The sequence below is a fragment of the Phyllostomus discolor genome, chromosome 3 (genome assembly GCF_004126475.2).
Source record: "Phyllostomus discolor isolate MPI-MPIP mPhyDis1 chromosome 3, mPhyDis1.pri.v3, whole genome shotgun sequence".
Classification (NCBI taxonomy): Eukaryota; Metazoa; Chordata; class Mammalia; order Chiroptera; family Phyllostomidae; genus Phyllostomus; species Phyllostomus discolor.
Genome location: NC_040905.2, coordinates 205,302,678 through 205,316,365, shown reverse-complemented (window position 1 = coordinate 205,316,365; position 13,688 = coordinate 205,302,678). Strand labels below are relative to the sequence as shown.

The 13,688-nt window shown below is 43.8% G+C and overlaps 1 protein-coding gene across 4 annotated transcripts in view; it reads left to right on the top strand.

Annotated features, from left to right (window-relative positions):
* The window catches only part of LOC114492427 (spermatid perinuclear RNA binding protein), a 127,214-nt gene extending 113,526 nt beyond the window's left edge, over positions 1-13,688 (top strand). Inside the window, exons 16-18 of one of the 4 annotated variants that reach the window (XM_028506722.2) lie at positions 1,445-1,568; positions 6,296-6,340; positions 12,257-13,688. In XM_028506722.2, the coding sequence (XP_028362523.1) occupies positions 1,445-1,568; positions 6,296-6,340; positions 12,257-12,261 (174 nt within the window). In that variant the 3' untranslated portion in view covers positions 12,262-13,688. Of the gene's footprint in view, positions 1-1,444; positions 1,569-6,295; positions 6,341-8,930; positions 9,567-11,382; positions 11,853-12,256 lie in introns of those variants that run through there. The other 3 variants (XM_036022193.1, XM_036022191.1, XM_036022192.1) reach the window with 3 other exon arrangements.

Below are 13,688 nucleotides of genomic sequence, written 5' to 3'. Positions count from 1 at the left end.
TTCACTCATTTTTAGAAATTTTCCATACTAGAAGCTATAAAACTCAATGTGCTTGACAGCCAAGAAGCGGTCTGTTTTGGATGTGTGGGTTGGACTTTTTTCGGCCCAAAGGAAAAATGGCAGTTCTCTGTGCAAGATACATTCCACCTGGAACTGTCTTCTGCCCAGTCACATGCGCAGTCAAGGCCACCAGGAGAAGCAGAGGACGGTGGCGTCGCCGCAGGAGGTGAATGTGCGTGTGCTCTGAGGCACTGCTGACTTGGTCACACAGTGAGCCTGGGGGCTCGGCCCCTTCCCTGTTTGTTATGGTAGGCAGTGTTAGTGGTTTCTAGCTTGAGTTTGTGCTGCATCTTTTTATTTAAAAATAAGTATAATAGTTAATTTAAAATAGATATTCTTTATTTTAAAATTTTAGTTTTGGAGATGGATGTTTGAGCAGCCCTGTGACTGTTACTCCTTGACTAACTTGGTTGATGTTTCAGAGTTTTACATCTGTTTTCTGACCTGTGCTCTGTGCTCTGAAGTAAGGAAAGCACAGCGGGCATCGCTGTCATTTTCCGGTCACTGGGGAGGCTCCGTTAATGAGAGGTCAGGGGACTTTACCAGAGTCTGGGGCACTTTTGAGCAGGAAGTGACTTGAGAGTTGGTGTTTATTTATTGCCAACACACACACCCAGAAGAAACAGGCCCAGGGGGACCACACAACCTTCCTGGGGTCTTAGTGACCGTGAGCAGAAACTGGCACCCACATCCTTGTTCTTCTTGTCTTAGTCCTTTTATAAAAAACCCACTCACGTTCTCAGCCTGTTCTGGGTGGTTTGTTGTTACGTCATTTTTTGTCTGTGGGCAGGGAATGTAGTAGATTTTGAACCTGGATATCAAGTGTCTATAATTACTTTAGTCAGACCTAAATTGACTTAGAGTGTAATTTGATACTGAAATTTGTATGTAGATAATGAACTTTTTGAGTAATCCTCAATGGGAAAGAAGTTATTTGCACGCTGGCTGGTATGGCTCAGTTGGTTGGAGCTCTGTCCTGCAAACTGAAAGGCTGCAGGCTCGATTCCCAGTCAGGGCACACACCTGGGTTGTGGGTTCGGTCCCCAGTCAGGGCGCACAGGAGAGGCAACCGATGTTCCTTTCTGACATCTCTGTCACCCTCCCTCTCTCCTTGTCCAAAATCAATAACCGTGTCCTTGGGTGGGGATTTAAAAAAGAAAGTTATTTGCACACTTCTATGTGCTCAGCATATTCTGCAGAACAGCTCTGTGAGGTAGGTGTCGTGTTCATTTTACAGGTGATGAAGTGGAGGTTTAAGGTCATGGAAGACACTCTCGCTGTCTCATCTACAGGCTCAAGTTCCTCACAGAGGTTGTACATTACAGAAATAATAGGATGATCGTTCTCATTTCTCTCAGTAACGACAATGTGTTATTTTTAACAGGCAAAGGGTATTGTGAACACAGCTGTGTCTGCAGCAGTCCAAGCTGTTCGGGGCAGAGGAAGAGGAACTTTAACAAGGGGAGCTTTTGTTGGGGCCACAGCTGCTCCTGGATACATAGCTCCAGGTACAGTACAATGCGTAAGAGATCTGCCTCCTTTTCTGGGCCAAAGTGTGAAGAACAGCACCTCCTTCAATTTCCAGGGTCACACACGCAATCTCTGGAAATATAACACGGGTATAGGATAGGTGTGCCCAGGGACCGAAGCGAATCTACAGGATGTCATAGGTTTTCCATGGAATCTGCCTAGTGTCTAGAGGCTTCCTGGAGGGAAGTGACAGATGAGGAATATCTGTCACTCAGTTGTCACTCTTGGTTGAGGGGACGTGTTTTGACGATGAGGAGGTGGAAAGGTATCGCACAAATGGAGGAGGCTGGGTGGAGGCGCAGAGTGCGTTCATGGGGACGCGGGGGGCAGGCTGTGGTGTGGCAGGGCAGAGGGAGAGCTGCTGAGAGTTGACTTAGTTGGGGTGACGTCTGGCCTTACCAGCGTTCCCTTAACCCCGTGTTTGGGAGCCGTCACAGACTGGAGAAGTGCACAGAGAGAAAATGCGGAACCTGTTTATCCAGAGCTTACTGTGCACCTGATTCTTCCACATCAGTGAGTTCACTGAATTGTTGTAATCTTCCCAGTGTTTCCTCACAGAAATTGTTTCCATTTTCAAGGTGGGGAAACTACGGGTTTAGGGAGAGAAGGCCAAGCAAAAAGTTGAATATAGATGTTTGTAGTTTTGAAGACTCTCCTTTCCGTTTCATCACGTGGCTGAGGGAGATGGGGAAGGTGCCTCCTCTCTGCCCATTGTTCCGACCCTGACGTGGTTGTAGCAGTGGGTGCGCAGCCGGCTCGCTGCAGTCCAGTCCCCGCAGTGCTGCGAGCACAGAACTTCTACCGTGCCAGCACACTGCTGGTAGTCGTCGATGGAGGTGAAAGTGTCGTTACTTTTTTAGGTAACACTCTTAAAAAGGTTACGTAGCTTTTGTTTTGTTTTGTTTTGTTTTTCCCAGAGGAAGAATTGAATCGACTATTTGGGACGTTCTTTGGACTATGTGATTTTGTAATTACACTTTTAGAACTTGATCCAGTAGGGGCATAGCTCATACAAATAATAGACTCATTTATTTAAATATTGTGGGCCTACTTTGGCACACACCAGACGTGGATTTTGCTCTAAAGGTGAGACATACTGATCCAATAATCACCACTGTAGACCGAGGTGATTACGATGAAGGAGAAGGACGTGACCTTGGGAGAGGCTATAACAGAGAAACCTGATCTGGTCTGTTGGGTCCCTAAAGGTTTCCCTGAAGAAGTAATGCTTGAACTGAGCTTTTAAGACTGAGTTGGAGTTAACTGCGGGGAGAGTCTGGGGGTGGAAGAGAGTTGAACACAGAGGGAGGAGCATGTGTAGAGACCTGTGGTGCTGGTGGTAGGGACCTGGCTCATCCGAATGTTCAGAAGGTCAGAATGTAATGTGCAAATCACTGGGGTGGGATGGGGTGGGGTGGGGTGGAGGGAATGATCTGAGTTAAAGCTGGATGCTCAGTCCCAGTCCTGGAGGCCGTGGTTTCGATTTTGGTCTTAGAATCCTAAGTTCAGTGGTTATTGTGAAGGATTCTAAGGAGAGAAGTGACAAGATCTGACTTTATTTTTCAAGATCGCTCTGTAGTGTGAAGAACAGATTGTAGGAACGGAAGTGGGCGTGACAAGACAAGTGAAGGTTTTGTAAACTAGTAGTCTAGGCAAGAAACAGTGGAAGTGCCCCATTGGGTAAAAGGAAGTAGATGGGTGGCGGGAAGTGAGGAGATTGGAGGAGTGCTTTGGAAGCCAAATCGATGGGTTTAGTACGGAGCATGAAAAAGAGTGAAGTGTCGAGGGTATCTCCCAGGATTTTTAGCTAGAGGAATTTGATTGGGGGACTGTGCCATTTTAGGGGACAAAGAACAGTGAGAGATGAGTGTTACGGGTGGGGGAAAAGATAGTTTGATACAGTTTGTGTTCAAAATTAAGACATTCTTCTGTGCAACTATTTTTACTGAGTTGTAATATTGTTTTGCTTTAATTAATGCATTATTTAAAGGAAGCAGCTTTCATTTAATAATAACAGGCAAGTTACTGAGATGAGCTTTCTTGCCTCTGGTTACGTGGGCTTCATCCGGTCATGTCTGTGGTTGCTTCATCTTGGAACGTTTACGTCCTGCCCGAGTGGTGGCCAGCCACCGTCTAGGGGCAGCGACTGTGGAAGGGACCCAGTGTCTGCTCGCTGCTGGGCTTGTCTGCTCTGTGCTAGCTTCTCTCTTGCGGCTGCACGCTGGCCTCCGTGAAAGGCCTGTCTCTGGAAGCCTTTGCACATGAAGTTCTTTTGTAGCCTGGAGAAGATTCCGATGAGGCCGTTTTAGATTATGAATAGGTTATATGCCGTTTGTGGAGTCTATTCCATGTAGCAGGGACTGTAGTTAATTTTTTTACATATATTATTTAATCGCATTTCCCTGCCAACTCAATTACTGTGGAAGAGAGTGAGGTTCAGAGAGGTTAAGTGACAGGTACGGTTCAAAGTCAGCCTGCTGCTGAGAAGTGAAGGCAGGGTTAGAGCCCAGTGGCCTGCTCTGCAGCTGCTGAGTAATCTAGTTTCATCTCTGAGGCGGTTCTGGTAAAGAGCCTGTAGCCAGCCCGTTACCTTTTTCTGGGTTGATGCACAACTTATTTTTTCAACTTTAATTTCTCTTTTGGCCTCTGACACTGTTCCTGCTGCCTATTTCAGCTGCATCATGTCTTCTTGAGATACATTCCTGAGAATCAAAGACTAAGAATAAGATTGAGAGAGACTAAGTTGTACTATCCCCAGTTTTTTATGACTTTAAGTATAGACTAAAAAGTGAAAAAAGTTTTATCTCTCAAGAAGTGTTTCAGTTGGTCCCTAAAAGCAGTTTATTAGTTCACTAGTCATTTGAGTGTTTTGTCTCTAACAAGAGTTTTGGAACTGGGCACTCATAGGTGACCAAGACCTAGCATCTGCCCTAGTGAATGCCTGGGGTCAGGTGGGTTGGAAGAGACAGTTGTGTAAACAGCGTGCAATGTGATGAGAGCTATAACATGAGTGGGCAGAGGAAGAACCAGCAAGCTTTTGGGAGACTTCACAGAGGAGGCGACACTTAGTACTGAAAGAAATGATGAGTTGCAGTTGGTCAGTGAGAGGAGGAGGGGGAAAAAAATCAGTGCAGGAGAAATGATACAGACAAAGGGGTTGCAATGTAACAAAGCTTGTTTTGATGTGGGTACAGTCTGAAGGGGCCCATATAGATTTCATATCCTTGTTCTATTTTAGAACTGAATTTTTTCCTAGAAATTTACCCAAGTGATTTAGTATTTATATTTTTAAAGTTGTTTTTCTGAAAGATTAAATACTGATTTTGGTTGGCCAAGAAGTCTGTTATTTTATTTTTTTAGTAAACTAAAAGACACATTTTTCATTTTCACCAATAACTTTATTACTTTGGATATTTTGAATATGTCGGCTCTCACCCGCTATTGGCTTCTAGTGGGTGGAGGCCAGGGGTGCTGCTAAACATCTTCCAATGCATACGACAGCCCACAGCAAGGAATTATTTGGTCAAAATAGCAACAGTACCAATAAACTTAGTGAACACTTTTGACATGTTTGATCAGTCACAGTACCTTCATACACTGAACAAATCTTTTTTTGCGTTTCAGTTGTGTTTTTACCTTTCTTGAAATAATAAAGCATAATATGCCAAAGATGTTCCATATTTTCTTTCATCTGCCATATTAAAATGGCTGCACAAAAATTCACCAATTTTGATTTTTTTTTCAAAAAATGCACCCTGATATGATAGCTGTCACAATACAATCTAACAAAATTGTTTCAAATGAAGTTAAAGACAACTAAGCGCAACTAGAGCCATTGGTCCCGAAAAAGCATAAGGGAACTGTTTGGCCAATCCAGTAGCTTCTATTAATAAAGTATTTCTAATTCCTATAACACTACCAAGTTGCTTGGAGAGTTTCCCATTCTGCAGATGAGAAAATGGTAACTCAGAAATTATATATGTCTAAGGACATAAGAGAAACTTGTGCCGGAACTAACTGGTTCAAACCTTCTGTGTTCTTTGTGTCTGTTTTTATTTACAATGTGAGCCTTTTTCATCATAGGCCCCAGATACTAATGTCAGTTTCACCAGTGTTTCCTGAGAGACCCTGTGCTCAGGCCAGGAATTCAGGTGTCAACAAGACACGGACCTTGCCCCCAAGCCCACAACCTGATCCTTGTGCCTTCTTCAGTGGCAGTTGAGACTTCAGCCTGCTCTGTCACTGCTTTCTGAAAAGAGATTTGAGAAGTTATGGTTTCTGCCTTTGAGAAATGGGTCATTTGCATCATTCTGAATATTCCTTTGCTCAACAAATATTTTGCGCCAGTGGTTACTATCTGCCAGGCCTTCTGCTGAATTCAGGTGATGCAAGTGTCTCTGCTGCTCTGGTGGCAATGGGAAACACAGACCGGGAGTCGATAGTTACCATGCAGTGAGGTAAGCCTGTTGAGACAGAGACAGGATGTTCTGGTAGGTCAGGGGAGTCTTGGAGGCTGCGCAGAAGGCCTCACTCTAGCAGGCCTGAAGGGATCGGTAGGTTAGAGCCATTCCGGGAATGGTTCTCATTCCAGCATCTGGAAGAAGTCCTCAGGCCCATGGTGCCAGGCCTGGTGTTACTTGTGAATTGGGCCAGTGCCAGCTGCTCATTGTCGTAGACTGATCTGCTCTCTTCTTCTTTGCACTAGGCTATGGAACACCATATGGTTACAGCACAGCTGCCCCTGCCTATGGTATGTACACCGTCTTACTGGTTTCTCCTATTAGCAACTCTGTCACAGCAGTCCCAAGCACAGTTTGTATCTAGGGTTTCTTTAAATGAATTGGAGGATCTCAGACCTGTTCATTCTAGTGACCCAACTTAAATTCCCTTTGAAAATGCCACAACCTTGTGGTTCTTGGTTTGGTTGGAGTTGCTCTTCTCTCCGCTTTGCCTGATTGAAGGACTGCTTGTTCTAATTGCCTGTTTCTGACCATACTGAAATTAAGTATCTTAAGTAGTTCTTCTTACAGCCAACTTACACTCCATTCAAAGGCTACTGAAGGGCCATACACAGTTTCTGGCTTGGCCGCCTGCCAGTTATGTAGCTACAGTTAAGTTTCTGGTTGGAAACTGTGTGAGCTGTGGGTGATCTCAGTTAGGGATAGAAAATGTTCACTGCAAATTTGTAGCCATCATCCCTTTCCAGAAATTTTGCTTTAGAAGTGGAGTAAACGGGCCCTGGAGAGTCGATAAGGGGTATCACCAGCAGTGTCGCCTAAGTGCTTACTGCAGAAAGTCAGCAGTACACGTTAGAAAAGCACAGACGTGTCTCTTCTTCCTCCAAAAATTAAAAAAAAAAAAAAAAGCAAATGCAGAAATGAACCTCAGTGGCCCTTTGGATAACTTTTGAATGAGGTTTATGTGGCAATGGAGGCAATAGGTTTGGAGTCAGTGATATGCTCGCTTAGACCTTTCTCCTAACTCAGGTGCTACATGTTCTGGAACCAGCCATCTGCAGGATGTTTGTCACTGAGAGAAGAAGGGAGAACGTGTGTGTTTTTGCATGTGACGAGTGTGTGTGAGTGTGCGTGCCTCAGTGTAATGCCGGGCTGGACACGCGTGTGCCCAGACAGGGGAGACCCTGAGTGTACGGCCACCAGGGAGGCTAGTCCTCCGAGGAGCCTCAGGCCTTTCATTGTGCTTTCTCTCCATGCATCAGCGTCCCATTTTTGTGTGGATGGAGACTGTGGGTCCTTAGACACTGCTGAATTGAGACTTCACCTGGCTGCATGCCTCTAGACATAAGTAGGGCGTGAACAGTTCGACCAGTTTTCCCATTAAGATAGACAATTTATATCCTGGAAAGATGTGGAGAAGCTGCAAGGGTCAGATATTTGGGTGAGTTTTCTCTAAGGCAAAGTGCAGACAGAGTCTGGAGTTGTGTCCTTTACCCGAATGTCCCCTCTGGCACATTCTGGTTGGGTCAGCGTCCCCCTGATTCCCCTTGTTCTCAGATACGGGTGACTAGGAAGCGGGGTTCATTCAAGAGTATGCTGTCACCCAGAATTGCCTCTACATTCAAACTGTCTGGCTCCTTTAGATTTGGCCATTTGCTTTTACCATTCAGCCAGCTTCTGGGTATCCTGACTGCCGCCTCATTCCTGAGCATTAGGTCTGGTCAGTGTATCCGAGCACGTTGTTGACTCCCGGCTCCTCGTAACACGCCTGTGTGAGCACCTGAGCGTCTGCCGCCTCGGGCAGGTTCTTAAGTCTGTGTCTTTCTCTCAGACATAGTCAGTCTCACGTTCTTTAGTATGGGTTTGCTAGAGCTTTATTTTTCCCTTTAAAACACTTTCATATCTAGGCTCTAAGCTACATTCATGTTTCCCCTCAGTCTTTTTAATTTTTCTCTCTTGTCCCTCCCTTTTCTCTAACACTGGACTTTCCACCCTGCGGCCTCTGAGCCCCCACTGCAGAGGGCCCCTCTCTTCCATGTGCCATATACTGACTTCCAAAGCTGGTGAAATTTGATGCCCCCATTTTTCACATAAAAGATTTGGTTTTTAAATGTTACTGTGATGCCTACCTACTAAAACGATGCTTTATTTTGGCTGTAAGGTAAATATGTCTTTGGCCTTTGTAAAGCTGTTGCATGCGGGGTGATTTCCCTCTGATCATCCGGTGCGCTCGACTACCTGCTGTTGCTGCTTTGTGATTTCTCCGTAGGTCAGGGTAGAAACAGGAGCAGATTGCAAACCATGCTTGAGTATGCAGAAGTTTGTGAGGCCACAAGAACTCATTAATTACAAAATTAAGAAAGTGATTATTAATCTTTCCAGATTTGCCACGCCAATATTGGCAATAGCCATTAACCAGATAAGCACCTGGTCACAGCTCTGTCTGGAACTGCCTTTCTGCGGAGCTCAGGCTGGCACTGAAAGATGTGCTTTGAATTTTTACAATCCCTAGTCCTCTTGTAGAATGTGATCTGCCAAATGGAGAGCCAGTCTGATTTGCAGAGTCACTTTAGAATATCCATCAACAGCATTGCTGTTGATCTTGAGAGTCCGTGGCAGCTTGCTCACACAAAATCGTTTTCTGAATGTCATTCTTCCTGTGACGTGGCGCCTTCATTTGGAGTGGAAGATACTACCAAAATATTAAGAGCAATTTCAAAATTGGAGGTCTGCGAGAGAGTTGTGGGCCTCTTCCAAAATGGTGCATGTTGACTGACTAATCTGGAAAAGGTTAATGGTAATTATTATAAGATTTTTTTTACCTGAAATTTTTATTGGATTATCAAACTCATTTGGAGTCCTCTCCGTTTCTTTTCTCTGTAGGTTTACCCAAGAGAATGGTTCTGTTGCCCGTTATGAAATTCCCAACATATCCTGTTCCCCACTACTCATTCTTTTAGCAAATGGCAGAAGCTCATTCCTATTGAACAACAGTACAGTACAATACAGAATGTTAGAGAAAAAGCCTTTTTATCCTGCTTTCTTCGAACACATACTTGATCAAAATTATTTGTAAAGAACATCTTTCCTACTTTTTGATTTTAACAAATGCAAATTTAGTTCTCTAAAACTTGAAAACAAACAAAAAAAGAAACTAGTTCTGTGAAACGGTACCTCATTTCCGGAAAATAACTTATACCAGCCCTTCTGTTGTAGGGAAATAAGTCTAGCAGTTCAAAGTTGAAGAGGAGTATCAGATTATGTAAAATTAAATTTGTGAAGGCTGTATAGAGTCTCAAACACTGATCACAAATAAACTGCTTTGCTGTGACACAGAGTGCCGCCTGGTTCCTGACGCAGTCACTGATTCCTGGCTGATGGACACGCATTCGCCCCAGGGCACTTTAATTCGGGCTGTAGTTATTTTTTTTTAATACGATAGAGACTTTTCATTTAACTTTAACTTTGTAAATATTGAAGTGTGTAATTAAAGCCAATAAAATATGGGTTTGAATATTGTTTTAGCTTATTATTTTTGATATGTTTTGGTATAAAATTACAAGGAACTGAAAACCAATGACTTAGCCCTAGAAACCCATTCACTTGCAAGCACACGGCTGCAACAAAGCCAGGCGGTGGCGAGTGGGAGCCAGTCTCCCTCCTTAGAGCCCTTCCTGCTCCCGCTGCGCAAGGGCCTCCCCTCCTGCCGGGGGTCACGCCCTCTGAGCGAGGGCTGCGTGTCCCAGTGAGGCACCACCCGGAGATGGAAAGGAGGAGTGTGATTATTCTAGTTCCCGAATTCCCAAGTTTTAAAAAATAATAAATTAACCAATCAATCACCCTCTCGTTCTTGTGGCCTTCTTCACTCTGTAAGATACTGTGTTCACTCCCTGGCTTTTTTCATGCAGATAGAAGATTAGCAGTTTTTCTGGGATTCATTGAAGGGTCTTCTTTTCCTCTTCAATTACATCAGAATCTAAAGCAGCAACAGGGTCCCCATAAAAACTTGCTCTTCGATTGTCCCAGTTCTTGTTGAGTGCTGCTGTGAAAAGTGACAGGTTTCAGCCATGGGTCAGCATTTATTTTGAAGACACTTGAGTAAGCTGGTGGCAAATGATCAGTTGGTACCATCGTGCTGTTCTGTGAAGGGTGCAGACCTAAGTCTCGCACTTGCATTCTCACCTTGTCTGGAAAGCCTATGATGTCACTAGAAGGTAATGGTTTCATTAAGGTACTCACCCCCATGACGGCCACAGCGTGGTCCCATGTCCATGTTGATATTTATGAGTTACTCTGTCTTAAAAATGTCTGATTTTAGTAAGAATTAGCTTTCCTCTTCACTCTTAAATTCTGTATTTTGGAGCACAACACTGCCCATCAGTGAAAATAGGCTTCACAAAATATGGCAAATTTATGCGCCAGATTTCTTGTGGACCACTAAATGAGAATGGAATGGGCAATTTAAAACAAATGTAGTGTCCTTTTTCAGATGTATATTTATTACACAATGGTTCTTTACTTTTGCTCTTTGACCTTTTGTTTTTATTAGTGGTGGGTGATACTTTAATAAAACCTCATCACTCGCTAGAAATAGCTGTGACCTTTTCATCCGCACCCTGTGCATTAGTGGTGAGATGTGAACAGGGGGGCCTGTTTCGGCTGGGAGTTTCCACGTGTTTCATTGATTCATTCTGCTGACCCATGGATGAAACAGAGCCATCACTGAGAAGAAAAAGCATGGCTGGTAGTGTCCAGTTTTTATTAATTAAATATTTACAATAGTCCTCTTTGTTTTTGGAATACTATTAATTGGCAGCCATAGCTGTATTGTCATTTGAAATTGATCGTCAAATTTGCATTCCAAGTTGGAGTCTCTCTGGAGATTCTCGTTAGAAAACTATTTGGAAGTAGCCGACTCAGCTTCATAGCTCACCCCGTGCAGCGGTGAGAGGGGCTGTGCTGTTTTCCGACATGATGGCAGTCATTTCAGACGGTTCTACCGAGTCCTTTTTTTTTAATTTTGTTGTTTGTTGGAAGTTACTAACCATGTTGTAAACCTGCCCAGTTGCTGCAAACTTTTACATTTCTCTGCTTTACTTAAAATAATTGAGCTGTCAGTCCTTTGTTAGAAGTGGTAACCACTGCAAGTTCAACTGTTTACATTTTGTAATGAATTAAGTGTTCCCCCTCCTGTGCCCTTCCCACCCCTCCATTTTGTAATGAAAATTCCACTTACAGCCGAAAGAGCAGAGAAATATAAATGAAGCTCTTGGCTTCACCAAATTCTGTGACATTAACATCAAGCTTTGCTTCTCTGCTCTTTTCCCCACTGTAGGTGGTTTTTTCATTGACAGCCCCTATTGCCAGCCTCTGAGCGTCGCACCATTTATTATTCACTTGGGCCCTCAAGATCTCTTCTCTGACTTCTAGAACCATCAGGTTGTCTGGCTTGAAATGGCAATTTCTATGTCTTGGTCTTAAGAGCAATGTGACCCCTGAGGCTTTCCAGCTTTGAGATACACCACTCTGACACCTCCTTTTGGAAAGCAGTGACCGAACATTTTAAAGAAGAGCAATACTTGACTCAAAGCCACGGTGTCTGTTTTAAAACTTTTCCTTTGGAAACGTAGCAATATCTGTACTCAACCTCTCCTAGTGCAGTCTCTCGTCAGGGACTTTACAGACCAGTGCAGAACTCAGAGTCAGTGTGTGAGCTGTGCTTTATCTTCTGACAGTTTTTAAACTTTTTTAGTACGTAAATTGGATTGTTGCATTCCTGACTGCGTCAGTTAGTGCTATTTTAATTTCTCAGAGATAGGGGTCCTCCTTGAAGCCATATTCTTTGCATGGGGGTTGGCGCCCAGCCGGGGATGTGGCCTGCAGCCTGTGTCCCTTCAGGCTCCGGGAGCACCCCATCTCTTGTGCAAGGTGGTCGGTCGAGTAGCTTCCCTACATACCTCATGCTGACTCGATGCAGCGCACGGCGAGGGGCGGCGAGGGTCCCGAGGGCGTCCGCAGCGCTCCTCTCCAGTTGCTGGCCGGGAACCAAACACTGCTGGGCTGTGCTGGTGTTAACCTTGTCTTTTTTAAAAAAACTGGGTGGATGTTTGGAAATCATGAATCATTCAGTCACCATTATTAATTGAAGAGCTGGGAATACCTCGTTAATGTATTTTTAAAACTGGTGTTGGACCCTCTGTGTATTTCAGGTTAATACTTTTAAGCAGTTTTCAGCACGTTTATCTCACTTTATTCTCGTTCTCCTCGGACCTCCGTAGCCATATCACTTGTATAAAATAGGCTGAGATATAGTGACTGTAAGCTGTGCTCTCAGTGTACAAAGGTAAGCCCTTTTACTTTCTGATTCACTAGAAAAGTGATTGAAAACCAATGAACACAGCATGCATGCATATATGACAATCATATATGATGTATTTGATCTCTTAGGTGTTACGCCATCACATTACCTTTAGAAATTTGTATGATCTAAATGTCAAATAATTATTTTCAGCATTTAATACCCTTGTGATTACCTTCTGTTTAAGAGAGACGCTTTTACAGAGCTGAGTGTGTGGGGGTGTGTGTAGAACATATGTGACATATACCTGATTACACACACACACCTGTTAAATAAAAGAATTCAGGGTGGAAAGAGTTCACCTAAGAAGATTTTAATGTCAGGGCACTCTTTTGGCCAAAATGCTGGAATTTCACAAGCAGCAAGATTGGTAACCGTGCTGGTGGGACCCACTCGTGTGCAGCTATTAAGCTGAGGATCGAAGTGCCAATTTCTCAGAGAGAAATTTCTCTGAGAAATGAAAATCTCTGATATGTGTTGTATGCCCCAGTACAGCAGCAGCAAGAAGCCATAAAAAAACAAGCAATAGAAATGAAAAAACCAAAACATTAAGGTAACTGTGGGAACATAATTGATTGAGGTGAGCTGACTGTGTGCAGAACCAACTTTGGCAAGACTCAGAATGGTTAATACCTAGTTTGCAGAGACCAAATAGACTTAAGGCAACTCACTTATCTTATTCTAAGTTAGGTAGCTAGCTAGATGCTTATTTCCCACCTTTGCACTACCGTGGAGTTTACTTAAAAGATGTGAGGTTTAGGCCAAATATTTTAATAAGGATTTGCTTCGTTTAGCGCGTCCCATAAATGCATTTCATATGTGTCAGATGTTCTGTGCTAAGGCTGTATTTTATAGAGAGATTAAAATGAATTTTATGTTTTCTATTTGTCTCTAAGTAGCAGTTTTCTTTTTATCACTAACTTGAAGGTTGCTGGAACAACACTCTTTCCCATACAGAATCTTTATGTACGTTGAATGTGGCTTTCGCATCCATAAAGGTGGTATGAGGCCTCGATGACTAGTCCCAGGTACATTGCAGTTCTGCTCAGACAGCCCAGTGCCCAGGCCGCGCTGGGTCCTTCTCTGAATACCAGTCAGACAGAGGCCTGCCCGGTGGGAGCACTTGACGTCTGAGAGTCTCCTTGTTGGTGGAATTGGGCAAATAATGCGTTAGCAGTATCAAAGATGTGTTATTCATTCATTTAATAGTTTATCTGTACATTAAAATGCGGGCCCTCTGACATCACTGAAATGGGCCTCATTTGGAAATGTGCCGCTCACTT